Raw genomic sequence first — 24,185 nt, 5'->3', positions numbered from 1 at the left:
GACTGAAATATACTTTAGTAAATTGATCGGACCAATTCCCACCCTACCCCAAAACAAACTTTTCTCTTAAGTGAAGAGAGCTTTGTTCTCTTTGCCTTTTCATTTTTCCGATTTCACCATGTATTAGCGATTATAAATATGTGTCGCAGTAGCCGGTGTTCTATATAAATAGCTGTGCTTTTCGTACCTCTCGCATTCTCCGAGAGAACTCAGAACTGACAACACCCCAAACAGTAAACAAAATAAAATATATTCAAAATGTGCATTTTCATCGATTGTTTACTAAGCCCCATAATACTGTGGCCAGCTATTATCGGCGTGGGCATTTACCTCTTGAAGTAAGTTTCCTGCATACGTTCTGGAAATTATGAAATATAAAGTGACGATGCATGACTTGCCATTATGACTTCCGATTTTTAGATAATAACTTTTCTATAAATCATTTTTGATAATTACAGGGAATACATGCAGGGAGGGAAATTCACAAAGGATACCGATGAGACGGGAAAAGTGTTTATTGTTACGGGAGCCAACACGGGAATTGGCAAGGAGACGGCTCTGGAGATCGCGAGACGCGGTGGAACGGTCTATATGGCCTGCAGGGATATGAACCGATGTAATAAGGCCCGCAACGACATCATAAAGGAGACGAACAATCAGAATATATTCTCTCGGGAGCTGGATCTGAGTTCATTGGATTCTATCCGTGAATTTGTAGCTGGGTAAGCTAGCCAGAGAAGCCTCTTAGCCTTTATAATTTGTACAATATCCTTAATAGTTTCAAGAAGGAACAGAATAAGCTCGATGTCCTGATCAACAATGCCGGAGTGATGCGCTGCCCGAAGACTTTAACCAAGGATGGCTTCGAATTGCAGTTGGGTGTCAACCACGTCGGTCACTTTTTGCTGACTAACTTGTTGCTCGACCTGCTAAAGGTGAGGGTAAAAAATATCAGTCGAGCACTTGAGATAACAGTCTTGAAAATTTTTCAGAAATCGGCTCCCAGTCGCATTGTTGTCGTTTCCAGTCTGGCCCATACCCGTGGTGCTATTAACGTTGCTGACCTGAACAGCGAGAAGTCCTATGACGAGGGCCTAGCCTACAGCCAGAGCAAATTAGCCAACGTCCTGTTCACCCGGGAATTGGCCAAGCGGCTGGAGGGTAGTGGCGTTACAGTGAACTCCCTACATCCTGGCGTTGTGGACACTGAGCTGGCCAGGAACTGGGCCTTTTTCCAGACCAATTTCGTGAAGTAAGTTGAAGCTAAATGGAGAAGGAACTTTATTAGTAATATTACAAACTTCAGGTTCTTTTTGAAGCCAATGATTTGGCCCCTTATGAAGACACCAAAGAGTGGAGCACAGACCTCTATTTATGCTGCTCTGGATCCGGAACTGAAGGATGTCAGTGGCTTGTACTTCAGCGACTGCAAACCAAAGGCTGTGGCTCCTGCCGCCTTGGACGACAAGGTTGGAAAGTTCCTGTGGGCCGAGAGCGAGAAGTGGACCGGTTTGGTAACCCAAAACTAAGCACTACTTAGGGTTAGAACAAGCGGTTTATTCATCTTTAATACTAGCTGCTTTTCACGAGTGGATTAATAAATAAATACATATATTTTCCTAGCTTTCATAAAGCGTGTTTTATGTATAAGTTCGATTAGTATGCCAGTTGGGTAATTAAGTATTCACTTCTGCTCGATGGCGCCTGCGGTGATGAACACCCTGGAGTGGAGCGCATGGGTGGTGGGCTCCTTTTTCTCGGACGCATTGGTCACAGTATTGACGTACGTGTACTGCATAAAGAATCCCAGCACTACGTCCGTGCTCCCGGGCAGCTCCTCTGCAGGCGTAAACTGCAGTCGTAAGAGCACCTTGTTGCCCTTGCGCCAAACAATGAACTTGGGCTCCTCGGTGGGCAGCTGCACGTACTCATCGAACTCCTTGGAATCATCGCGCTGGCTGAGCACAAACTCGCTCTCCAGCGGAACTATCTCGGCATTAGACACATCCAACACGTCGCGTTTAACCTCCCGGGTTGAGTTTTGACGCGACAAGGTGATGCCAACGGACTTGAGAAGAGGCGTCGAGGAAATCGGTTCCTCCTTCGCCACACGAGTGGTCTCCGTCGACAGTTGCGGATCCTCGGGCGGAGCAGCAGTCAACAGTCGAATGGTCATGTCGTACATGGTCGGATTGGTGAGCTTCAGCAGGATGGCGTTGCTCTGGCCGGGCAACAGAGGCTGCTCGCAACGCACCATCACAACCTCGGGCACATGGTAGCTGGCGAAGAGCTGGATGCGGTACTTGATCGACGTGGGATGGTACTCCGGCTTAATCAGATTGTGCTCGCACTGGCGGCAGCGCAGCGAGCGCTTGATCCACAGCGACCGCCGCTGCGGATACAGGCTGCCCACAGCAGTGGGCTGGTCCGCTGGCTGGCTGTGTCGCTGGGTGATGGTCGTCACATTGCGCAGATTCAGCGGCTCCGTGAAGATGCTCGCCGGCAGTTCCTCCACCTCGGCCGTGGCTTCCGCCGGCGTGATCACGGCCTTGGCCTTCGGCACCTTGTCGTTCCAGCCGATCTGGCGGCGAATCAGTGATACGGTCAGACCCGTGCGATCCGTCAGGCTGGGGAACTTGTGCTGCTTGGGCGCCTTGCGCCGCATGAACTCCAGTTTCTCCTGCTTCTCCTGCAGCACCACCGCCTGGAAGTACTCGACCAGGGCGTTGAAGCGCGCCTGGTACAGGCACTCGTTGTCCGGCCAGGTGCCCGTGGCCACGCCCTGGTCGGGAATGCCCACGTCGCGCGTTGTCCAGCGGCAGGACAGGCACGACAGATAGTACATCTTCTTGGTGGTGGGCACCGCCGAGGGCTTGCTGCTTGCGGCCGGAACAGGGGGCGTGGCGTCGCCCTTGGCATCGCCATCCTTTGGGTCCTTCGTCTCCTCCGACTTGCGCACCACTGGAACGGTGGAGGCTCTGGCGGAGAGGGTGTGCTGACAGCAGGGACAGTCGAAGCAGTTTGCGCAGCAGTTCTTCTTGTGGCGAGCCTGAAATAAATGGAAATAAGTAAATGGTTTTACAGGCAACATGGAAGAGTATTTAATTTGTAAGAGGATAGTAAAGAGACCCTTTTTATAGGACATATACCTCCGTGGACGGGATGTTCTCCAGACAATTGGAGCAGAAATGGGACTCTATCTCGTGCGTCACACAGAAACCACAGCGCAGCTTGGGGCAGTGGCGGCAGAAGAAGAGCTTGTTGATCGGATTCAGGATGCCGCAGGAGCACGCGTACTTAACGGGACTCGGTTGCATGAAGCTCATCTTGGGCGACGCTGATTTTCTTCTGGTTTCTTTGTAAATTCGCGAATCTCTCCTCTTCTTTCAGAAATGACGACAGCTGTTATATCGATAGGTCGATGACAGAGAATGCAGTCATCGATGAACGTTATCGCTAGACCGTTATCATCGTTTTCAAAATATTTAACGGTCACTTGGGAATAAAAGAGATTAATTTAAAATCATTCAATTTTATACACAAATTATAGGTCTTAATTAATTTATTAAAGCAAAAACAAATTTCATTTTACTTTAATTGACAGATTTCTATGTATTTATTAACAAATATTTTATATTTAGCTTGAATTGGTTTTTAAATGTTCACGGAGAAAGCCAAATGTTAAAAAGGTTTACTCGAATTCTTTGTGTAATGAAATTGGGCTGTACTTATATATTTCTTAATAAACAATAACACATGCGGAATCCCAAGGGCGCTGACACTCAAATATGTTTTTGCTGTACACAATATTTATTTTAAATGATCACGTCATCCAGAAAAGTTTACTGTATCAAGTATAAATAATAATAAATGCTATTCTGATTTCATTAAATCGCCTAAGTGGTCAATTAGCACCGAACCGCCAAATTAAATAGACACTTTACGGTTCATAAAATTCTGTACGGCACTTTTCATTAAAAGTGTGGGTGTTATCAGCGAAAGCGTTTACAACCGAGCGATTAATTTGGTTAAACTTGTCTAAATTGTTAAATGGTTTTATGATGCTCGAACACAATTAAAAACTTTTGGTAACCGAATAAATCCGGCTCAAAACAGAAGATGTATTTTTGACTTTAAACTGTAAATTACAATCCCGACTTTTCGGCATTTTTTCTAAAAATAAATATTAATTTAAATTTCACGATTCCCAATCGCTTGTGGTCAACCGCAAAAGTAATTATTCATTTTAAATTTTTTTTCATCAATATTGGTATGTTTTTATTTATTTAGGTTTGGGTATATAAATATAATTTGGTCATCGCTTTGGCCGCGTATATAAAATAGGTAACAGTATATAGGTATAAGGTACTTTTTGGTGTGGGAGCCACGCGACTAACACTACAGCTAAGCCTACTCTAATCATCCTCAGTCTGTACTCTCAATCCCGGCAGTTTAGCCGGAAGGAGCCGCTCCTCTCTAGCCGAAGAAGTTGGGCACGAAGAGCTTCTTGCGCTTGGTCTTCGTCTGCCGGACGCGCACAATGGGTGTGAACCTGACGTTGTGGGGCAGGGCGCCGCTCTCGGAGTTGGCATCTTCGCGGCGGCGGGTGTAGCCAGAACTGGCAGCCACCGGGGCAATATACCCATCGTCCACGTAGTAGTAGCCCGGATTCAGCTTCTTGAGGCGGTTATCCGTCAGCGGTTTCCCGTAGGTCAGGGCGTAAGAGGAGCCACTGTCCGTGTCGTAGCGATCGGTGTCGTAGGCCTCGTAGCTATCCAGGTCATAGTAGGTGGGCTTGGCCTCGGACACCTTGCAGATGATGATGCTGATCAGCAGGCAGATCCACGAGTACAATTGCTGGAGAGGGGAGAAAAGCTGGGTGAGCTGAATTCTCCCGGAGATCTCTCTATAGCGATGCTTACCTTAAGATCCATTGTGTGTTTTTCGGTTTTAACTGGTTGTTATTAAGGGTAAAATCCTGGTTGGTTAGTTATTATCCTTTGATTTCTGGACTGGTTGCTCTGAACGTCTGGCGAGTTCTGTGTGCTTTGCTGCGAAGAACCCTTCCCTTATATACGCACCGATCATATTCGCCATATTCGCACCCAAATGTGAAAATTTGCTTTCGGCCCGAGCCGCTGCTCCGTTGTGTGACGCAAGTCCGGAGGAAACGCAGCGACATTTTTTGATTTTCGACGTAGCCAAAAAACTCTCTTCGGTTGACGTCTGGGCTTTGTTTTGCGCATGCGCGGATGCTGTGACTTGGAGACATGGGCTCATCTCCATGGAATCTTATGGGACAAAGACAAAAGGCTCTAATTGCCGGGTGCAGTGTTTTCGGTTAGCGCGGAGCTACCAGTTTGGTTCGGAAAAGTTTTTACAATGCGGAAAGATACGGTTCCCCAGAATTCCCCCAGAGAATTGTCTGGTGACTATTTCGTTTTGATTTTTATTTTAGATTAATTATAATATTATTAATTTTAATTTTCGGCACTTTGACGTAGGCCAGTGAACGGACGAAAGTAATTAGGGACTTTTGGGTATTTTGCTTTCGGTTCGAAAGGTTTGCGGCGCACACGGCGTATGAGTAATATGTGTACCAGGCGCTGTGGTCGCCGGTTGGTAATTTTCGTGTGGTCACACGCTAAGTCTAAATCCAGACCTCGAATGTCGTTGTAATGAAATTCGGCGTTTTTATCACAAATCAGCATAGACACGCAAATAGGACGGCGTCTAAAAATACGGCTCAGACTTTATAAATATCCAACCGCAATGGTTCATGCGACGCCTAATCAAATTGTCGTGAAAATGTGGCCGGCTGACTCAGGAAGTGTTAAATACCGCGATTTTCTAGAAAAACATGAGCGGCTTTCGGGAGCAGTATAATTTTAATTAACAAACAAACTCGACACGGCCTGCCCCCAAAAAGGGGCATGACTGCACTCAAAGATGATGCGATGAATCAGAGATTTCCGGCTAGACTTTTGTAAACCATCGTTAAGCAGATGAAATTGAGGAAAAGACATATGCTTGGACCCAGACCAATTCGCACTTAATTATCGCCGAGTGTTTCGAAAAGTTTCGGGCGTAAATATAAACCCGCTAATTATATGAATTTATATACAATTATATAAATATAAATCCCAGTCGGGTGGCTGGGTTGTTTTCCACAACACCACCTTTTTTCATGGGGGTAAATATTTTTTTGCACACCCAAAACCCAAAGCATCGTCGTCAACAACAACAGAAAGGTGCGAGATTTGCCGGAGATAAAGGAAACATAAACAATCCAGTTGGAATCAGATCGCATTACGTATACGCACGATTGGCTGCATTCAAAGCAAGCGCAGCGACTGATGGCTTCACTTTGATTGAGAGCTCCGGCGGAGGCACGTTTTTCCTTTTTTGTCACACCCTCGACTGAAAAACGGTGCCAAATTTCATACCCCTTGGCTAATTTATGCCTCTGCAAGAAGTGCGACAAACATTCTGCACTTGAATAGCCGTGTTTCCAAGTCACTATCATCTGCTTAGAAAATTTCCTCAGACTTGATTTCTTTGTTAGCCGAATGTGCGAATGTAAATAGCTAAATTTGCACCCTGCAATATTTGAATATTTACAGTGGCACATTATCCGCTTATTTAATTGCCACTTTTACCATTTTTGGACAAAGAGTTATGGAAATTTTTATGTCTGCCACCTAGGGGATCAATGGATCTTCAGTTTTGTTGATGTTTTCTGTCGGGAAGTGTGAAGCTCGGCCCAGTCGGATGTTTTTCATCCCTAATATAGGTTTTGGGAGCTATAACTAGCAGGGCTAATGGCCAAATTAAAACCAATAAATCGGTTGAACGAGCTCTGCGAAAACAGGTCTAAATGGAGCACGTTTCGGTGAGTTTTATAATACCAGTGTTTGGTTTATACGCAAACGATTAAACAAATCGAAGACCGGGCGTGCCAAATTCTTGATATCCTAACCGAAAAACCAAACACTCGGAAAAACAAGGGAGCTCCGCTGGCAAGGTGTGCAAATATTTGGCTGGCAAACGAGGGTACATATTGACTGATAAATTCAAACAGCAGGGATCACATTTGTCATGGTCGGTTGGCTCAGCTGGCACGATCGATCTGTTAATCTCTCCAGGTTGCTGCTCCGGAATCTGGACCACGTTGAGCAGGCCGGAAGAGGAGAGCCTGTGTAACTGGCCTTGGACAACCGACAGCCGACTTCCTTGTTTACAGAAATAGTTTGAGAAGACACTCGAATGCGCGAGCGTAAGCCTCCTATTAGCAGGTAATGTGTGAATGGGAGCCCACTCCCGCCTGAGAAGCTCCTCGGAAAAGCGGGCAATGCTTTCATCTCGCCTAAATGCCAGGACACGCCACTACGGCAAGTGCGTCACTGGCGTTTTAACACTCAATTAAGATGCGGCAGGTGTGTCGCCCATCGGCCAGTTGCAATTAATTCCTCATTAGCGGTACGTCTAATGAACCACGCTTGCTGCTGTTTGGGGAACGTTTTTGAAACGTGTTTTGGGCAAACATGTGTCCACATCACAAGACCATCGTATAATTTCGTCTCCATTCACTAAGCGACTTATGATAACAAATATAAAGGTTAAGATTAGGCGGCTACTTCTTCTGCTTGAGCAGCAGGTGGCCCTTGGGCTTCAGTTTGTTTTGGATGAGGCGCTGCTTCTCGGACTCGGCGGCCTCCTTGAGGCGCTCATGTCGCTGCTTCGCGAACTCCAGCTCGCCACTGAGCTCCACGATCCTCGAGGCGATCTCCTGCTGCTTCAGCAGTCTCCTCTTCTGGTTGGCCTGCAAAACGGGGATTATTAGGGGGATATTAAAAGGTTTATTTACTATACTTACTCCCAGGGGCGTGGGTCTGCCATCTAGGTACGTAAAGTCAGGCAAATTGGTGAGTGGTCCGAAGGCATTCGGGTTTTCCGGCAATCCCCTGCCTGCACGCCACTTTTGATCGATGGAGCGGCTGGCTGTTAGGGCAATTCCCCGCTGAGCTGCATTAATACAGACATTTGATGAATTGTAAGGGGTTTGGAATAAGGCAAGGCACTCACCTGTAACTGCGGCGGAGGTGGCCAAGCAGATCTTTGTTATTTGTAGCATTATTTATCAAAAATTATCTATTGGCAAAGGGAAATAGTAATTCACATAACCAAAACAGCTGATGGCAGGGTTGTCGCCCTACCAACTCTTATTATTTTTGGTATTTCCCTGTTACATTGGTGGTATTTTCTTATCGTCATCAAAGGCACTAGGGATTTTCAGCTCGATAAACGCGTTAGTCATTTGATAGTGAAAAATTAATTAACAAAATAAATTAAAGTGTTAAATTGGGTCGAAAGCTGAAACAAATAATGGCCACGAAAACAAGCACAATTGAGCGCAACGGCCATGCGGCCAAATCCTCAACGCTGCGGGAAATTTGCGCGCGCGCCATCACAAAATCCGAGTGGGAGGACAAGGTGAGCAAAGTTCCCGGTGGCAAAAGTCCCTCATGCTAATCCCTTAAATCCTTAATTTCCCCGCAGGAGGAGTTCCTCGATGTGATCTACTGGTCGCGCCAGGTGTTCGGCATCTTCCTGGGCGTCATCTGGGGCATAGTCCCCCTGAAAGGCTTCCTTGGCCTCGTACTGTGAGTAGCTATAACCTATAAATAGCCCGCAGATCTCCATTTCATTAATCTTTTGTGTGATCCCCGCCAGATTCGCCGGCATCAGCTGCGGGATCGTCTACCTGTACGCCATCAACTTCCAGAACGTGGACGAGGATGCCTACGGCGGCGTTTGGGAGCTGATAAAGGAGGGATTCATGACCTCGTTCGCCGGATTCCTGGTCACGTGGATCATCTTCTACACCGGTCTGCACTACGACACCATAATGGCGGCAAAGGTCTCCTAATAGCCACCACCAGCCATATCAGACCAGGAGCACCAGTTCCCGATTCCAATCACCCAGCCAGCTGCTCCTCCGATTTTTTTATCCCCTTCGTAACTCACTCGTAGATTGTTAAACTTTTAGCCAATTATGTTCATGTAAATGCATTTCCACGGTGGCCAGCTGACCCCCGATCTTTCCGTGAAAGATCCTCCGGCCGGCGGCCGTAGTTGAGAAGATATATATATATTTGTGAATGTCCAAAATGCAGAATGCGATGAATCAACTTGTGGCGGCGTTTTATTATTACAAAATATTGGTCTACGGTTATAAGGTAGCTGACGACGGATCCTAGTAATCCATGGCCACGGCCCCGGAGCCGTTCTGCCCCGCCCCGTTCTGCTGGGCCGCCTCCTGCTCGTGCTGAAACTTATCCGGCAGCTGGCCGCTCTGCAGGATCTGCGACAGCCGCTCCACCTCCGCCAGCGAGCTGGCCCGCTTGATTGCCTCCCGTATGCGCTGCATATCCTCCGGATTGGCCAGTCGTCCTCCGCCCTCCGATCCCCGGCCCTTGCCATTCCCCGCCTCGGCGGCCAAGGCGGCGGCGGCGCTCATCTTGGACTTCCGGCTGACCTCCTTGAGCATGTCCTTGCCCTGCTTGGTGCGGAAGAACTCCTGCGCCGCCAGGCGGTCCTTCTGCTTGATCTTCCGGAAGTCGAGCAGCCGCAGCTGCGGGAACTTGTAGGCCATGTACTCGCGGTAGTTGGGCTTCGTGGACACCGGGTTGATCAGCAGGCAGATCGTGTCCAGCTTGGTGAACCCGGCCAGCGGCTCGAGGTCGCTCAGCTCCTGCAGGTTGTTGCCGGTGAGGATGATGGAGCCCAGATTGGGCACCGCCTCCTCCAGGCCCTCGCTGATGCGCAGAATGCGGTTGTTGTTCAGCAGCAGGCACTTGAGGCGCGGCAGGTGCGGCATGTTGTCCAGCTTTCGCAGGTCGTTGTCCGACAGATCAATGGTGTCGAACTGATCCAAGGTGGCGCCCAGGTTCTCGATCTGTGGAATCTTGTAGCCGCGCAAATCCAGCTCGCGCTCCCGGCACGGGTTTATGTATTGCATCGACTGGTTTATCAGCTCTGGCGTTAGTTTCACCATCCTGGCAGTGGTTGTGGCTTTATTCGCTCTTTGGATCGGGCTTTTTCTTTATATTTTATTGCTTTTATTTTCCTAAAATGCAGAAAAAACAATTCGCAGCCGACGCGAGTTGGAGATGAGCACTTTGCCGATAGCAAACACTGCCGGCATCGATAGGTCCTAGTGGTGGGTGGGGCAGTATTTTTAATATTTGGTATTTTTAAAAAAGATTGCAAATACCTTAGGTTTCCACTGCTCAATGCATTCAACTGCGTTCAATCAGATTGTTTTATTTATTTCAGGATTTTGCCCTCTAATTCCCAATCAATATTTAGACCAAATCGTTGGCGCCTTTAGGCAGACGATCCTTTCCGTAGCTTCTTAATCTATAGAATTGCTTTAAATATGCTATTACAGTCAATTTTAAATGCATTTTTGGTAATCCCCCGCAGAATTCCTCTTACATTAGTGATGTAACCGAATCATCGATAGTCGCCTTGAAACATCGATGTTGCTCAACATTTTAAAAACATCGATACTTTCTCCACCTCCGCAGAAGGCCGTAAATTCTTTTTTCGTTTCTAGTAACTTTCTCGTCGTATGTTTCTTTCGAAATCAAATCGCACCTTTTTTGTTACTTAAATACGAGCGCCCAGTCAGGTACGGCCGTGCGTTGGGCTTACGGGTGCCCCACAGAGTTCTCCCTTCAGTTGACTTGGCGTTTGCCTTTGCCCTTTGTTCCGGATTCCAATGATTTACACACTTTCGTTTCGTCTCGCCCGACCTTAGGTAATTATGGATACGGAGAAGTCTAGCAGCAGCTCCTTCGAGGACCTGACCAACGCCGAGGACACCAAGGACATACGCAAGGTGGCCGCGGAGGAGGCCGCCGCCGCCGGAGATGGAGCTGCGGCTCCTGGCGAGGAGAAGAAGGCGGCGGCGGAGGAGGATCCCGAGGACGAATGTGATATACTGGGCAACAAGCAGCTGATAAAGCGCACAATCAAGAAGGCGCCGGAGGACGGAGGCAGGCGACCCCTGCGCGGGGAACTGGTCACCCTCAACCTGACCGGCAAACTGGACAACGGCCAGGTGGTGGAGGAGGAGAAGAACTTCCAGTGCCACGTGGGCGACTTCGAGGTCGTCCAGGGCTTGGACATGGTGGTGCCCATGCTGCAGGTCGGCGAGGTGGCCCAGGTCAGCGTGGATCCTCGCTTTGGCTATGGATCCCTGGGACTTAAAAAGGATGGCGAATCCGATTACCTCGTTCCGCCCGATTCGCATGTAAGTTAGGGATTCAGGATCCCTAAGATCAGTTTCTCAAATACTTCATTTCCCGCAGCTCACCTACGAAATAGAGCTTTTGGATATCAAATACGAAGACTTTGCGGACCTCAAGAGCTTTGAAACACTGCGCAAATACGGGTATGTAAATTAGTTCTCCTAAGAACCACTTTATAAGATCTTCGTACATATTTTCAGTACCCGCAAGAAAGAACGTGCCAACTTCTTCTACAAGCGCTCGGAGTTCACCACCGCCATTCACCTGTACAGACGCGCTCTTGACTTTCTGGACAACCGGGACGGGGATCCGGAATCCGAGTTCGACAAGGAGGATCTGGAGCTGTCCAACAGCGACACGCAGGCCCTGCTAGAGGATCGATTGATAGTCTATAACAACTTGGCCATGACTCAAATCAAAATAGCCGCCTTTGACGCAGCCCTGCAGTCCGTGGAGCACGTTCTGCGGTGCCAGCCAAATAACTCCAAGGCCTTGTACCGCAAAGGCAGGGTAAGTTGGTGGAAAAAACCCTCTATATCAGATTATTAACTCTCTAAATTCCATTGCAGATACTAGAGGGCAAGGCCGACACCCAGGGCGCCATCAAGCTGCTGCAAAAGGTGGCCACTCTCGAGCCAGACAATCGTGCCGTTCAGTCCGACTTGGCCAGACTCTTCATCAAGGCTCGCCGCGAGGAGCACAACGAAAAGGAGATGTACCAGAAGATGCTGGGCCAGGCCAAGAAAATGGAACAGAAGACTGCCACCAGGCAAAAGCAGCCCCTTGTAGATAACTCCAAGGTGAGTTGGCTGCAGAGATAATCCAACTGCTGATTAACCTTCATCTTTTTGTTTTCAGCTTAAGCTGCTGGGCTATCTGATGGGTTCCATACTGATTGGCGTGGCTGGCGTCGCTATTTATCGTTACAAGTACTAAGGACAAGCATTGCACATTGAACTACTGGTTACTTTAAGCAATTGAAACGCATTTTTTAAGGATATACATATATATAGATGGCAAAATTATGAATGTTGGAAAGCCACAGTTGCTTATTATAACGATTCTGGCTCTTGTTGTACATTTAATACTATGCACACTTCACAGTAGTATGTATCTTTCAAATGGTATGGTTTTGGACATCGTACATATAATGTTAAAGCTTACTTTTAATCACCTACATTCTATCAGACATGTACCGGGAATTGTTAAAATAAACACAATTTTCTCATCATTTGTTCAGGCTTATTTTCACTTGATTTATGCACTTTAAAGAGTATAACATTGGTCAAAAGTATGATGCTAATATTATTTGTGAAATCGCACCATATTTATGAACTTGCCAAAAAGTCACCAAGCTAAAAGACCATTTGGAAGCAATGTTTCTGATAAGCAACGCTGATAAGAACCCCTCATTTTGAGAAAAAAGGTTTAATAAAATGTTTCTATTCCTATATTCCTGGCTTTTCCTCTATAATATTTAAATATTTTTTACTAAAAATATTTGTAATCTTACAGGTGATCGAACTTTGTTGTTCAGAAAAATCGGAACATCCGTTCGCGAGATATGATTTTCTTCTATCACGACTTGGAATGATCAGGCGAATTTAAATCTGCTGATTCATTGTTTGTGTATAGTAATCGACATGACAATGGATCTTTTCGGTTTATTCAAGGCTGTAGCTATGGGGGGTCAGGAAGCATTTAAAATCTATTAATCTATCTATTAAAAGAATTTCAATTTGCAGCTGTTTCAGAAAAGTTATAAAAACAATTGTTTACCAAGATATCAGTAGTAAAACAGAAAGTATATCAGTTACCAAGAATTACTGTTGTAAAATGTTTATAAGATTTATTTTTAGTATGTCTAGAACTTATGGACATGTACTTTTCCAAACCCCCGTAAAAACCCGATTAGAAATCACATAAATTGAGACAATACACTTTTATTGGGCGGGTTAATATACAAATTCCATGATCCTGAGAAAATACATTAGGCCTTTGAGGCGACCTCGAGGGCCTGCTCCAGATCCTTGATCAGATCCTCGGCATCCTCCAGACCAACAGACAGGCGGACAAGGCCGTCGGTGATGCCCAGAGTCTTCCTGTCCTCCGCCGGAACCGAGGCATGGGTCATCACGGATGGCAGCTCCGCCAGACTCTCGTAGCCACCCAGACTCTCGGCCAAAGTGAAGAGCTTGAGGGCCTTCAGGAAGGCGGACGAGTGCTTCAGCTCACCCTTGATGTAGAAGGAGAAGACGCCGCTGTAGCCGTAGGTCTGCTTCAGAGCGATCTGGTGCTGCGGATGCGAGGGCAGCGAGGGATGCAGGACCTTCTCCACGAACTGGTGGCCCTCCAGGTACTTGGCGATCTTCAGCGAGTTCTTCTGGTGCTGCTCCATGCGCAGCGACAGGGTCTTCAGACTCCTGTTCACCTGGTAGCAATCGAAGGGCGAGGGAACAATGCCCACCGCGTTCTGTAGGAACTTCAAGCTGTTGTAGAGCTTCTCGGAGTTCATGGTAACGCCGCCCATAACTACATCAGTGTGGCCATTCATATATTTTGTCAATGAGTAACAGACCAGATCGGCGCCCAGTTCCAGGGGTCGCTGGAAGTAGGAGGTCAGGAAGGTGTTGTCCACGGCCAGGATCAGATCCGCGCGGACTCCGTGGACGAGCTGGGCAATGGCCTCGATGTCGGCCACCTTGATCAAAGGATTCGTGGGCGACTCGATCCACACCAGCTTGGTCTCCGGCTTGATGGAAGCCTTGATGAGCTCCAAATTCGTGGGATCCACAAAGGTGGCGGTGATTCCCAGGCGGGTGGCCACCTGACGGATCAGGCGGTTGGTTCCCCCATAGACATCATCGCCCATGATGATGTGATCGCCGCTGCTCAGCATGGTGAGCACAGCGGTGGTGGCTCCCAGTCCCGACGAGAAGGTCAGGCCGTACTTGGCATTGTCCAGGGCAGCGAAGCAGGTCTCCAGCACGTTCCTGGTGGGATTTCCGCTGCGCGAGTACTCGTAGCCCCTGTGCTCGCCCGGAGCATCCTGCTTGAAGGTGGTGCTCAGCGATATCTGCGGAATCACCGAGGCACTCTTCCACTGCTCGGGACTCTGGCCCGAGTGGATGGACTTGGTGGCGAAGCCGCTCGGCTGGACTCGGTAGCTCATCTTGTCTGGGAACGCGGATCGTGGGCAACTGACACGTGGAGAGGGTCCGTCGCGAATATATATACTCCTGCCATATGTTATCGCCAGCCCGGCCAGTGCTTGAAAACCGTGATCCAGAACGTTACAACACTGGCCTCTTTCACCGGAAGTGCTGGCGCTCTAGCTATTTAACGGATAAATTTCAAAAACATCACTTTCGAATTAGAGCCCTGCGTGAATCATTCAATTTTTGTTTTATCATAGTATGCCATGAAATTTTGGATTTGTTTAATTTAATTCTATGTGAAATGAATGAACGAATCATTTTTATGAATTTTTTGAATTTGCCAGATTGTTTTTGTGTCTTCTTTTGAGAAAAAAAAGTGATACATTTTTAACAAATCAATGGTAACTGCATAGTAAATAAAATTTAGGCAGATTTAAAACCAAAATTATGGCCCTTTCTTTTTCTAAAGAAATTGTCGTTTAAATTATTTCGGAATTTGTGAAACTCAAAATTCAAAATTATTCAATTCTATTAAACTCAAAATTCATTCATATAAAACAAAAAATTCAAAATAATTCATCGAATCCATTCATGCAGGTCTCTTTTTCGAATAATATAAAGTTTGTATTGACTTGAAATAGTTTACTTAAAATTATCCTGAAACGATAGATAATATCCTTTCAAGAACCATTTACTTTTAATACAGAGTTTTTACTTTTGTTGTAAATGATTGAGTCTATTCGTCAGTACAAATCAAAATCTCTAGTTATTTATACAATAATTTATTCGTTGATAAAGCACAATTTGAATATTACAATCTCAGCTTAAGAGTAAATACGATACTGAACATATAGGGTCATGCGGAATGGGTAAGAAAATGTTCTACTAAGTCTACCACAGTTTGTCGCTGAATACGATCTCCTTGAAGATGCAGTCCTGCTTGGCGATGCTGACCATTGCCTTCTTCGACTTCATCGCGTCCTGCACCTTTTCGCGCACCTCCGCCGCCTTAACATCGTTGCGGATGTAGAAGAGTCGCACCAGGTGGTCTTCATTCAGCGAGGGATAGCTGCCCAGCAAAGTGTGCAGATCCAGAACAAGGAGCTCAATATCCGAACTGAGTAGCGCCGATAGCGTGGATATAAGATCCAGTGGAGAGTCGCTCAGGGAAATCTTTGGGGCGATCTTCTCGAAGAAGAGCTTAAACCGCTTGGCTTCCGTTTTGATTTTCCGCGTGATGGCATCGCACTCGACCTTTGGCTTCGACAGCCGCTTGGAGAGAAGAGCCCGAATGTAGCGCTTGGCCAGCAGCTTCTGGGCCTCGTTGATGACCATCTCGAAGTTATTGGGTCGCAAGTGGTTGTAGTCCTGGAAGTAATCGTCCAGCGTCACGCAGATGGTGTCCACAGCGATGTTGCTGGCCAGCCATTTGGCGGTGAAGAGGTCGTTAAAGTGGCACTCCATGTCCAGGAAGGCCTCCTCCAGCAGGTAGCTAGCGGCGTGGGCCCGAATCCGCTGGAAAGTGCCCAGCAGGCGCTCGAAATCCTCGTAGTGCTCGGTGCGCGACTTGGGCCAGTAGAGCTGCTTCATCTGCTGCGCCAGCTCCACCATCTGCTGACTGTTGTTCACAATGGTGATTATGTAGTGGGTAAAGTACTTGATCTGGTCGCGATTTCGGAAATGGTGCTCCTTCAGCTCGATCACGTTCTTCAGGTAGGTCTGGCCAAAGATCTCAACCTGCTGGATGCTCATCACCAGCGCCTTGAACGTCAGCTCCTGGTGAATCGTGTTGGTCACCTGCAGATGCTGGTCGATCATCTGGAAAATGATGACCGGCGCCGACGTGTGGTAGTACTCGTCATCCTGATCGGGCACCGTCTCGGTGAACCACTCCTGCTTCTCCGTCTCGGCTGCCTTGGTCATCCATTCCTGGAAATTGCGCTGCATATTCTGCAGGTACTCATCCTCCAGCGCCTTGAGATGTTCCGGCCGCAGCAGAGTTCCAATCAGTCGATGAACATCCACATTGAGATCGGGATGAGACATCAGCTCCACGCCTGGATACGTGTGCGTGACCCAGGCCATCATTGATACATACTCATTGCCCTCCAGACCAGAGCTTACAATGTTATTTAGCTGAAAATAATAAAAACTTCCATTTAAGATATATTTTTGTAGGTTTCTTGTGCTTACTTACATAGCTGGATAGTCCCTCGTGATAGAACTTGACGTACTCCCCGAATATATCGTAGTGCGGCGGGAAGCAGGGCACACATAGGGATTTAACCACGCGCAGATCCTCCAGGATGATTTGGCGCAGGATCTCCAGGTCGCGCACCAGCCACATCTTGTTATCCGCCCGCTCCTCCAGCTTGGAGCCCTCTATGCGCGTCACGACCGACTGCTGCAGCACGTCCATGATCATGCGTCGCCAAGCCTTCGGTCTGCCGGGCGGCAGGAAGCCGGTGACCTTCTGCTGTTGCACTGCGAACTGGTCGTTCTTCTCCTCCCGCTCAATGATGCGCAGGGCAGTGACTATAATAGTGGGCTTCTTGCGCAGCGTGTTGAGCGTGCGGCTGAGGATCAGACGCAGCTTCTTCTCCAGCTCCTGGGACACGGTGTCTACCTTCTCGAAGTGCCGCTTCAGTGTGATCTTGTCGGAGGCGTGCTGCTTGGGCTGTTTGTGCAGCTCGTAGAGCAGATCATCCCGCGAGTTCTCCAGATCCGCCAGACACTGGTGGGCATTGAGCAGCTTGTCGTCCTCGATCAGAGCCATTGTCTTCTGGACGCTGGCGTCCACGTTGAAGATGTGCTTCAGGTTCTCCATGGCGGTGGCATACTGCGAGTGCTTGGTGTTCTCCTCCCGCACGACCTCCAGTGCGTCATAGACCTCGGGAACGCCCCTCAGCAGGCGCTCCACCTCGTTCATCCGGCGCCTCACCTCGCGGACGTCCTGCATGCAGGTTTCCAGCTGCTTGAGGCCCACCCTCACCCCGTCCAGTTGGCCCTGCATCCCGGTCTTGAGGAGCGCCTCCACAGAGGCCTTCTTGCGGGCGATGCGGTGGCGATACTGCTCCACCTTCTCCAGCTGTCCCGGCCGCTGCAGCATGTTCTGTATGTCCTTGAGCGCCGCCTGGCGCGCCTGCTCCTCCAACTGCTGCAGATCCATGTTGCCTAGCTTCGATTTGCTGTTTTGGTTTGGATTAGCCAATCTTCGTCAGCGGGAGTGGGCTAGTATGACCGTTCGCTGGAGAGGCGAACATCCTCGTAATCAAAATGACTACAGTGGAACCTCCAATGCAGCAACAACATCTAGCATTATTAAAAAAAAAATGAAAAAATGAGAGCAAAGATTTAAATTTAAACTTCAAAACAAAAAAATGATAACAAGAAATTAATTTAGAAAAAAAAATTATAAATGTCCGAAGTAAAATAAAATTTAAAGTTTTTTTTTATTTAAAGTTAAAAAATTCTGATATTAAAAATTTACATTTAAATATTTTTATGTATTTTTTTAATTAAACTGTTAAATAATTCGTATTCCAACTTCTTGAATCTCCACTGTAGTTATCGATAAGTGGTCTTGTTGTTCGGTCTATCGCCATCGAGAGCTTTGTTTATTATTTTCAGCCCAAAGTTTGAACGTAAACAACGCCCCCAGCAGAAGAAAAAAAATGAGTGCGGAGAACGAGATGATTTTGCAATTTGCGCCGTGGGAATCCTTCGTGTCGCCCACCTTTTGGCACAAACTGGCGGAGCTCAAGCTGGACCACGATCGCCTGTCCGACTCCAAGCGTTCCATTGCTGGACACTACACAAACAGAAACGCAAGTGGATGTCTCCTGGAAGTGGACTACACGGCGTACAACAGGTGAGTTTGGAAAGCTGGAATTGATAAGACCTTTAAAACTCACAAACCCGCATTTCAGGACGGCACAGCCACCGAAATTCAGCCACTCCGCCATTGGCAACATCTATAATAAAAACACAATCGAAGAGTTCAAGGCCCTGGACAAATTACAACTGCTGGCCGATGAGGGCAAGGAACTGCTGGCTGATATGTGCAGTGGAGCGGTCTTGAGGGATCCCAGTCTGTTGACCCGGTTCTTTGTCCTCTCCTTCGCCGACTTGAAGTGCCACAGCTACTACTATTGGTTCGCCTTTCCCTGCCCCCTGACGCCCACCTTAAAGCTGCAGGGTGATGTCCAAAAGCTGCGGGATTTACCACATAGTCTTACCTACATGGAGGCGTTTAAATCCCTTCCGGCTGAGTCACAGAACTTCTTCATTTTGTATGCCAATGAGGAGCAAAAGGTTTTCGAAGCCCGCACTTTAAGCTGCCTGGACGAAAAGGATGTGGAGCACTATTATTTTGGCTTTGCCGATCCCAGCGAGTACGAGCATCCCGCCTGGCTGATGCGGAACTATGTTGCCTTCCTGCTACAGCAATGGTGGGTAGTAACTTTCAGCAATTACTGCTTGGTCATTCATTTTCCTACTTCCCTTACAGTCCCTCTCTTGTTGGGAAATCACTCAAGTTTCTGGGCTTGCGATACAATCAACAAATGCAGATGGAAGACAGCCGCATTTGGCAGGTCATCCAAACAGAAGCTTGCGATCTAAGCACAGCCGGGGAGGTGAAATTTGTGGGATGGGAGCTAAATAAGAATGGCAAAATGGGCCCGAGAATGGTCTGCATGAGGGACAGCATGGATCCAGCCAAGTAAGATAATAGCTGATAAGAAATGTTAGTGGTATAGGGCGTGTCCTTGGTTGTAGATACCATTATCATGACATTTGCCAATTAAAACTAAGATATCTTGTCCATTACAGATTAATATATATGATGTTTTCCTTTCAGACTCGCTGAAAACTCTGTAAACCTCAACCTTAAACTAATGAAATGGCGCCTGGTGCCCGATCTCAATCTGGAAATCATTTCCCAAACCAAATGTCTGCTTTTTGGAGCTGGAACTTTAGGCTGCGCTGTGGCCAGAAACCTACTGGTGGGTTTATTTACTTTGATTCAGAGATGACTTTAATAGTGGTTCTTTTTTTTAGTCCTGGGGCTTCAAGCACATTACTCTCCTAGACAACGGCAAAGTGGGATTCTCGAATCCAGTGCGGCAGAATCTCTACACCCATGCAGATGCCGTGGCGGGCAATCGAATGAAGGCCACCACAGCTGCCCAAAGATTGCGGGAGATAAATCCGAGTGCCGAAACGGCGGGTTATGTGCTGGAGATTCCCATGCCGGGACACACCATCGGAGAATCCCTGGTGGCCCAGACGGAGGAGCATTTGCAGGTGATACAGCAGCAGGTGCGGGATCATGATGTCATCTTTTTGCTCACAGACTCGCGTGAAAGCCGCTGGCTTCCCACGCTGCTGGGAGCGGCTAACCAAAAGGTGGGAGGTAAATATGTGCCTTCCACACGAGATGCAACTAATATTTGCTTTTTTCAGATTGTAATCAATGCTGCACTGGGTTTTGATAGCTACCTGGTAATGCGACATGGCACCACACGCGAGGAGGCAGGTGATAATGGCCAAGAGATCGAGGGACTTAAGTGCATTAATGGCGATCAACTAGGTTGCTACTTCTGCAACGATGTCACGGCCCCAGGAAATGTGAGTAAAATTTTTGTAATAATTAAGATAGCACTTGTATTTTCAGACTTAGTTTGGTTAAATAGTTACTAAACGCACTCGTAATCATGGCGCGAATACTTTTCAAAGCCGGCACAGGTAGGATCTCCCGTCTGCAAATGATCCACACCAGTTATCTGAACCACCAGGCCGTTTATGCTGGTCACCTTGAAGCCCACTAGATTCGCCATGGCATTTGGTGTGCGCCAAGCGTAACTGAAGAAGTTGTAACCATCGACGGCGGTCAGAATTTCGCGTTCCGTAAAGGCAAGCGCCAGTTTGAACTGCTGGTTAAATACGAAGGGAAAGCCGCCATGGCGCTCCTCGTTGCCAAAACTGTAAGAAAATTCAATTAGCCTTGGATTACCTCATTGCAAAGCTGGCTTACTCAAAGGACTTGTTCATGGAGTTGCGCACCACCGCCTTCTCATCAAAACGCACGCTGAAGTGCAGCTCCTCGCGCTTAGTGTCCGAATCCATGAACTTGATGATAAACTGACCCTTTTTGTTCTCAAAGCAGCGAGCTGTTAGGACGATCACATGGCCAGAACTGAACAATATAGGCTGGTCGTTGCTGAACGCCTTGAAGTAGTCCGAGGCATGGATGGCGGGCCAGGGATTGGGGAATACAGTGCGGTGATCCACTTGCTTGATCACCTGGATCTGATCACGGATCTCCAGTGAACGGATGGCTGACAACGGCATGCGGTACCGGAACCTGCAGTATTCCCGGCTGTTTATCGAGATGGCAAAGCTGTCCTCGCAGCACAGGATGTAGACCAGGAAGAACTCGCCGCTGACGATGGGATTGGGCAGCGTGTTGGGATCCAGGACATGGGTTTCCTCCTCGCCCCAGGAGCCGCTTACACGGGCATTCCGTACGATCACATCATTACGAAAGTAGCACGAGAAGCGTAGCCCAATATCCGCGTTGGGATCCACCGTGCTCTTGGCCGTGCAGAGGTTGATGTGGAACCTGGCGAACAACGACAAGTGATCATAATCGATACATTAGTCACGAACTGATAAGAAGCCCAGTTTGACAAGCGAATTAGTCACGAAACGGATTCGTGAAGGTTTAATAATCCGAGGCTGGAACACCACCCACCTGGCTGCTCCATCGATGGTCTTGGCCACCACCTCCAGAACATGGCCAAACTCCAGCGGATGCGAAAGATTGCCAGCGAACTCGGTTAACATGATTCCTTCCTGAAATTACCAATAGAACTAACTATCGCCCTCCCACTGAGCGAACGCAGAATGAACCTACTTTATAGGGGTGTGGGAGAGTCCGGAGTTCTCCGGCTCTCCCGCTTGCCGGAACCTTATCTAATCAGCGATGGGCGGAGCGGCGGGTTACTCAAGTAACCGATGGAACCGTTAAAGTTTCTATACCTTGGGTATGGTTTAGAAGACCTACTATTTGTTTTGTTCTCGCCCGGAGGCGTCATCTCTGTTTGCTCGGAGCATGTGTTTGTTGACACTGAGAAGCTTTCGAAAGCTTGCGATCTTACTACTGCACCGGCGCACCGAAGCTTTAAGAGATCACACTGAGGAAATATATACATATATCCTAAGATCGATGCGACTTTAACACTGTATTAACACTGAACAAGTTGATCTAGTTCATACTAAAGCGCTAAATAAATATTTAAATGTATGAGAACATATCTTAAATATCCTTCCAACATTATTCTCTAGTTATACTTATATTTGTTATAAAATGTTTATATTGATAATAACTTGCACTATATTTTTTCCAGTCCCTAAAAGACCGCACTCTGGACCAGCAATGCACTGTAACGCGACCCGGCGTTTCCAACATTGCAGCTAGTTATGCGGTGGAGCTGCTGGTTGCTTTGCTCCAGCATCCGAGAAAGGAACTGGCACCCGCCTACTATGCCCAGAGTGGGCGTGGTAAATCGGAGGAGGCAGCCGGCAAGGTGCCAGAAGGTCTACTGGGCATTCTGCCTCATTCCATCCGGGGAATGCTTTGCAACTACGAAAATATTTTACCCGCTACCCAAAAGTTTGCTCAGTGCATCGCGTGCTCAGCGGTAAGAATTGTCAATCTTATAAAAATATTTAATTAAATAGAAACCTCCTAAGTAGTTTAGCTTAACTTTTAAAACTTTTACCTTATTACTGCTTTAAAAATTAAAAATAATTTGTATACCTATCTATTTCCTACAGCCCGTTTTAAATGCATATAAGAAAGAGGGAAATGCATTCCTCTTTAGAACATTCGAAACAGCCAAGTACTTAGAGGATTTGACTGGGATCTCAGAGTTCAAGCGACTAAACAGCGAGGTAAGTAGCACCTCTATGGCATAAAAATAAAACTATTTATAATTCGAATTATTTATTTTTTTAGATAATCGATTTTGATGATGACGAATTTGATATGTCCGAGGAGGATGAAGATTAGCCTGCTGCATTCGCTAAAATTCCTCCAACTCTGCATTAAAAATTAAATGAAATCTAGCTTATCGAGGCCTCAAGTTTTAACCTTGCATTTTCTGCAGAATTTATTAATTTAGCTTGTAAAGCATTTAGAGTCCAATTTATAAACCAAAAACTGATGTATGTATATTTGCATGTATTTTATCTAGTCATAAGTGAAATTGTGAATCAATCAAATGAAATTAATGGGAAAATAAATTTAAGAAAATGTAAAACTGTAACTTACCCTGAAGATTTACATAAAACCTAAAAAATAATCAGTAATTCAAATGATCAGACGAATACTTGAGCATTGGAGCATATGTATTTCCGTTAATTTACAAGCTGGAGCCTTTGGCCTCTGTTTGTTCGTATAAAACGTTCTTCCCCTGATAAGAAACATTCATTCAAACGCGTACATATTTTTTCAGGTTGAGAATTCCAACAAATATATTGTTTTCTTTCAAACCAGTAAATATTATTCTAGGTAGAGAATTCCCACTTTTATGGTTGACAAATAGATTGTTTTTGATTCCCGGTCGGTCAGTGATATTGTTATTAGCTGCATTATTCAAGGCGAAAATACGAAAAAACAAAGATGAATGTTCGTACTAAATTGTTTTGGGAATATGCAAATGATTTACATAGAGGGCCAGGCATGCGAAAGAATAGTTCAAAGTTGAATAAACCCGGTTAGAAAGCCGCGAACTGATTGGATATGTTAATCGGGCGGTAGTATGGCGATAGAAATATCTGACACCTTTGAGATACTCTTAAATTATATTGCTTTAAAAATACATTCGAAAAATGCAACAAGAATAAAATAATACATTAATTGTTTAATTTAGAAATATGAACTAAAACATTTTTTAAGATATTAATATAGATATAGATATTATGCTTTTGGGACCAAAACTGCGAATGTATTTCCACTCAAAATGATAGAAATAGTGTCATTCCAAGTGTTTCGAGCTAAATAAATATTGGCAATCAGTACTTGACACACAATTCATGTGGGTTTTCAAAACAATTTGATAAACCTTTCATCATTTTGACCCCAGGCCAAACTTTGGCTAGAGAATTCCGTCGAGGGGCTATGACAAAAGGCTCGCGGCCATTTCTCTCGGCCAAAAACGCAAATACGAAAGAAGACCAGCCAAGATCAACAATAAACAAGAAAGGAAGCTAGCTTCGGCCAGCCGAAGCTTATATACCCTTGCAGATCATTCCTATTAATTAACAAATCGCAAAAATGTTCAATTTTCTAATATTTCTCATTAATTTTCCGATCGTTCCTATGGCAGCTATATGATATAGTCGTCCGATTTTGATCAAATTAAAATTGAAATTCGGAAATATTTAAAAAGAGTTATATCCTAGAGTAGAAGATAATACAATAAAAACCAAAGAAGCTAGAATTTGTTTCCTATTACTTTTCCATTAATTTTCCGATCGTTCCTATGGCAGCTATATGATATAGTAGTCCGATTTTTTAAATAATTAATTCGAAATTCAGAAATATTTAAAAAATAACATCCCCAAAAGTAGAAGGTAATATTTCAAAAAACACCGAAGCTAGAATTTTTTAAAGCTTTTTTCTTCCGATCCTTCCTATGGG

General features: G+C 46.4%; 11 protein-coding genes across 11 annotated transcripts; 4 read left to right on the top strand and 7 right to left on the bottom strand.

The window, feature by feature from the left end:
* Positions 1-182: 182 nt before the first annotated feature.
* On the top strand, positions 183-1,633 carry LOC123002703 (retinol dehydrogenase 13-like). Its single transcript, XM_070213135.1, has 5 exons — positions 183-338; positions 459-722; positions 779-935; positions 993-1,252; positions 1,307-1,633. The coding sequence occupies exons 1-5, from the start codon at positions 259-261 to the stop codon at positions 1,527-1,529; spliced, it is 984 nt and encodes a 327-aa protein (XP_070069236.1). The 5' UTR covers positions 183-258; the 3' UTR covers positions 1,530-1,633.
* DCTN4-p62 (dynactin subunit 4) lies at positions 1,537-3,412 on the bottom strand. Its single transcript, XM_017159441.3, has 2 exons — positions 3,150-3,412; positions 1,537-3,049 (listed from the first exon to the last, which is right to left on the bottom strand). Exons 1-2 carry the CDS (start codon positions 3,324-3,326, stop codon positions 1,685-1,687), a joined length of 1,542 nt encoding a protein of 513 aa, XP_017014930.3. The 5' UTR covers positions 3,327-3,412; the 3' UTR covers positions 1,537-1,684.
* Positions 3,413-4,383: 971 nt separating this feature from the next.
* On the bottom strand, positions 4,384-5,069 carry LOC108069285 (uncharacterized). The gene is made up of 2 exons (XM_017159290.3): positions 4,923-5,069; positions 4,384-4,857 (listed from the first exon to the last, which is right to left on the bottom strand). The coding sequence occupies exons 1-2, from the start codon at positions 4,932-4,934 to the stop codon at positions 4,477-4,479; spliced, it is 393 nt and encodes a 130-aa protein (XP_017014779.1). The 5' UTR covers positions 4,935-5,069; the 3' UTR covers positions 4,384-4,476.
* A 2,463-nt stretch (positions 5,070-7,532) lies between these two features.
* On the bottom strand, positions 7,533-8,232 carry mRpL52 (mitochondrial ribosomal protein L52). The gene is made up of 3 exons (XM_017159287.3): positions 8,086-8,232; positions 7,877-8,025; positions 7,533-7,822 (listed from the first exon to the last, which is right to left on the bottom strand). The coding sequence occupies exons 1-3, from the start codon at positions 8,132-8,134 to the stop codon at positions 7,634-7,636; spliced, it is 387 nt and encodes a 128-aa protein (XP_017014776.2). The 5' UTR covers positions 8,135-8,232; the 3' UTR covers positions 7,533-7,633.
* A 47-nt stretch (positions 8,233-8,279) lies between these two features.
* On the top strand, positions 8,280-9,191 carry LOC108069420 (GEL complex subunit OPTI). Its single transcript, XM_017159504.3, has 3 exons — positions 8,280-8,493; positions 8,560-8,663; positions 8,734-9,191. Exons 1-3 carry the CDS (start codon positions 8,386-8,388, stop codon positions 8,927-8,929), a joined length of 408 nt encoding a protein of 135 aa, XP_017014993.1. The 5' UTR covers positions 8,280-8,385; the 3' UTR covers positions 8,930-9,191.
* Positions 9,188-10,178, bottom strand: U2A (small nuclear ribonucleoprotein polypeptide A'-like U2A). The gene has a single exon (XM_017159503.3). The coding sequence runs from the start codon at positions 10,055-10,057 to the stop codon at positions 9,257-9,259; it is 801 nt and encodes a 266-aa protein (XP_017014992.2). The 5' UTR covers positions 10,058-10,178; the 3' UTR covers positions 9,188-9,256.
* Positions 10,179-10,543: 365 nt separating this feature from the next.
* Positions 10,544-12,549, top strand: zda (peptidyl-prolyl cis-trans isomerase zonda). The gene is made up of 6 exons (XM_017159502.3): positions 10,544-10,696; positions 10,826-11,320; positions 11,379-11,461; positions 11,519-11,828; positions 11,888-12,118; positions 12,177-12,549. The coding sequence occupies exons 2-6, from the start codon at positions 10,832-10,834 to the stop codon at positions 12,252-12,254; spliced, it is 1,191 nt and encodes a 396-aa protein (XP_017014991.2). The 5' UTR covers positions 10,544-10,696; positions 10,826-10,831; the 3' UTR covers positions 12,255-12,549.
* A 696-nt stretch (positions 12,550-13,245) lies between these two features.
* Positions 13,246-14,594, bottom strand: Cth (Cystathionine gamma-lyase). The gene has a single exon (XM_017159506.3). The coding sequence runs from the start codon at positions 14,488-14,490 to the stop codon at positions 13,309-13,311; it is 1,182 nt and encodes a 393-aa protein (XP_017014995.2). The 5' UTR covers positions 14,491-14,594; the 3' UTR covers positions 13,246-13,308.
* A 648-nt stretch (positions 14,595-15,242) lies between these two features.
* Sec6 (Exocyst complex component Sec6) lies at positions 15,243-17,734 on the bottom strand. Its single transcript, XM_017159477.3, has 2 exons — positions 16,674-17,734; positions 15,243-16,612 (listed from the first exon to the last, which is right to left on the bottom strand). Exons 1-2 carry the CDS (start codon positions 17,643-17,645, stop codon positions 15,368-15,370), a joined length of 2,217 nt encoding a protein of 738 aa, XP_017014966.1. The 5' UTR covers positions 17,646-17,734; the 3' UTR covers positions 15,243-15,367.
* A 338-nt stretch (positions 17,735-18,072) lies between these two features.
* Atg7 (Autophagy-related 7) lies at positions 18,073-22,828 on the top strand. The gene is made up of 9 exons (XM_017159467.3): positions 18,073-18,347; positions 18,406-18,927; positions 18,987-19,199; positions 19,338-19,482; positions 19,538-19,885; positions 19,943-20,107; positions 21,889-22,182; positions 22,319-22,435; positions 22,500-22,828. Exons 1-9 carry the CDS (start codon positions 18,151-18,153, stop codon positions 22,551-22,553), a joined length of 2,055 nt encoding a protein of 684 aa, XP_017014956.3. The 5' UTR covers positions 18,073-18,150; the 3' UTR covers positions 22,554-22,828.
* On the bottom strand, positions 20,125-21,611 carry LOC108069392 (32 kDa beta-galactoside-binding lectin). The gene is made up of 4 exons (XM_017159468.3): positions 21,396-21,611; positions 21,234-21,334; positions 20,514-21,101; positions 20,125-20,461 (listed from the first exon to the last, which is right to left on the bottom strand). The coding sequence occupies exons 2-4, from the start codon at positions 21,323-21,325 to the stop codon at positions 20,176-20,178; spliced, it is 966 nt and encodes a 321-aa protein (XP_017014957.3). The 5' UTR covers positions 21,326-21,334; positions 21,396-21,611; the 3' UTR covers positions 20,125-20,175.
* Positions 22,829-24,185: the final 1,357 nt, after the last annotated feature.

This window comes from Drosophila takahashii, chromosome 2R (genome assembly GCF_030179915.1).
Source record: "Drosophila takahashii strain IR98-3 E-12201 chromosome 2R, DtakHiC1v2, whole genome shotgun sequence".
Taxonomy (NCBI): Eukaryota; Metazoa; Arthropoda; class Insecta; order Diptera; family Drosophilidae; genus Drosophila; species Drosophila takahashii.
Note: the sequence above shows the minus strand (reverse complement) of the source record. Positions and strands in the feature narration are given on the sequence as shown.

Bases quoted from the DNA above. Each gene is read 5' to 3' on its own strand.
- LOC123002703 (XM_070213135.1), top strand. From the start codon at position 259: ATGTGCATTTTCATCGATTGTTTACTAAGCCCCATAATACTGTGGCCA. The intron at 723-778 runs GTAAGCTAGCCA...TATCCTTAATAG, and splicing joins ATCCGTGAATTTGTAGCTGG to TTTCAAGAAGGAACAGAATA. The intron at 936-992 runs GTGAGGGTAAAA...AAAATTTTTCAG, and splicing joins TGTTGCTCGACCTGCTAAAG to AAATCGGCTCCCAGTCGCAT.
- DCTN4-p62 (XM_017159441.3), bottom strand. From the start codon at position 3,326: ATGAGCTTCATGCAACCGAGTCCCGTTAAGTACGCGTGCTCCTGCGGC. The intron at 3,050-3,149 runs GTATATGTCCTA...CATTTATTTCAG, and splicing joins AGAACATCCCGTCCACGGAG to GCTCGCCACAAGAAGAACTG.
- mRpL52 (XM_017159287.3), bottom strand. From the start codon at position 8,134: ATGCTACAAATAACAAAGATCTGCTTGGCCACCTCCGCCGCAGTTACA. The intron at 8,026-8,085 runs GTGAGTGCCTTG...GTATTAATGCAG, and splicing joins CACCTCCGCCGCAGTTACAG to CTCAGCGGGGAATTGCCCTA. The intron at 7,823-7,876 runs GTAAGTATAGTA...CCCGTTTTGCAG, and splicing joins GCAGACCCACGCCCCTGGGA to GCCAACCAGAAGAGGAGACT.
- LOC108069420 (XM_017159504.3), top strand. From the start codon at position 8,386: ATGGCCACGAAAACAAGCACAATTGAGCGCAACGGCCATGCGGCCAAA. The intron at 8,494-8,559 runs GTGAGCAAAGTT...ATTTCCCCGCAG, and splicing joins AATCCGAGTGGGAGGACAAG to GAGGAGTTCCTCGATGTGAT. The intron at 8,664-8,733 runs GTGAGTAGCTAT...GATCCCCGCCAG, and splicing joins GGCTTCCTTGGCCTCGTACT to ATTCGCCGGCATCAGCTGCG.
- U2A (XM_017159503.3), bottom strand. From the start codon at position 10,057: ATGGTGAAACTAACGCCAGAGCTGATAAACCAGTCGATGCAATACATA.
- zda (XM_017159502.3), top strand. From the start codon at position 10,832: ATGGATACGGAGAAGTCTAGCAGCAGCTCCTTCGAGGACCTGACCAAC. The intron at 11,462-11,518 runs GTATGTAAATTA...ACATATTTTCAG, and splicing joins GAAACACTGCGCAAATACGG to TACCCGCAAGAAAGAACGTG. The intron at 11,829-11,887 runs GTAAGTTGGTGG...ATTCCATTGCAG, and splicing joins CCTTGTACCGCAAAGGCAGG to ATACTAGAGGGCAAGGCCGA.
- Cth (XM_017159506.3), bottom strand. From the start codon at position 14,490: ATGAGCTACCGAGTCCAGCCGAGCGGCTTCGCCACCAAGTCCATCCAC.
- Sec6 (XM_017159477.3), bottom strand. From the start codon at position 17,645: ATGGATCTGCAGCAGTTGGAGGAGCAGGCGCGCCAGGCGGCGCTCAAG. The intron at 16,613-16,673 runs GTAAGTAAGCAC...TATTATTTTCAG, and splicing joins ACGAGGGACTATCCAGCTAT to CTAAATAACATTGTAAGCTC.
- Atg7 (XM_017159467.3), top strand. From the start codon at position 18,151: ATGAGTGCGGAGAACGAGATGATTTTGCAATTTGCGCCGTGGGAATCC. The intron at 19,200-19,337 runs GTAAGATAATAG...TTTTCCTTTCAG, and splicing joins GACAGCATGGATCCAGCCAA to ACTCGCTGAAAACTCTGTAA. The intron at 22,183-22,318 runs GTAAGAATTGTC...TATTTCCTACAG, and splicing joins AGTGCATCGCGTGCTCAGCG to CCCGTTTTAAATGCATATAA.
- LOC108069392 (XM_017159468.3), bottom strand. From the start codon at position 21,325: ATGTTAACCGAGTTCGCTGGCAATCTTTCGCATCCGCTGGAGTTTGGC. The intron at 21,102-21,233 runs GTGGGTGGTGTT...GTTGTTCGCCAG, and splicing joins ACCATCGATGGAGCAGCCAG to GTTCCACATCAACCTCTGCA. The intron at 20,462-20,513 runs GTAAGCCAGCTT...ATTTTCTTACAG, and splicing joins TCCATGAACAAGTCCTTTGA to TTTTGGCAACGAGGAGCGCC.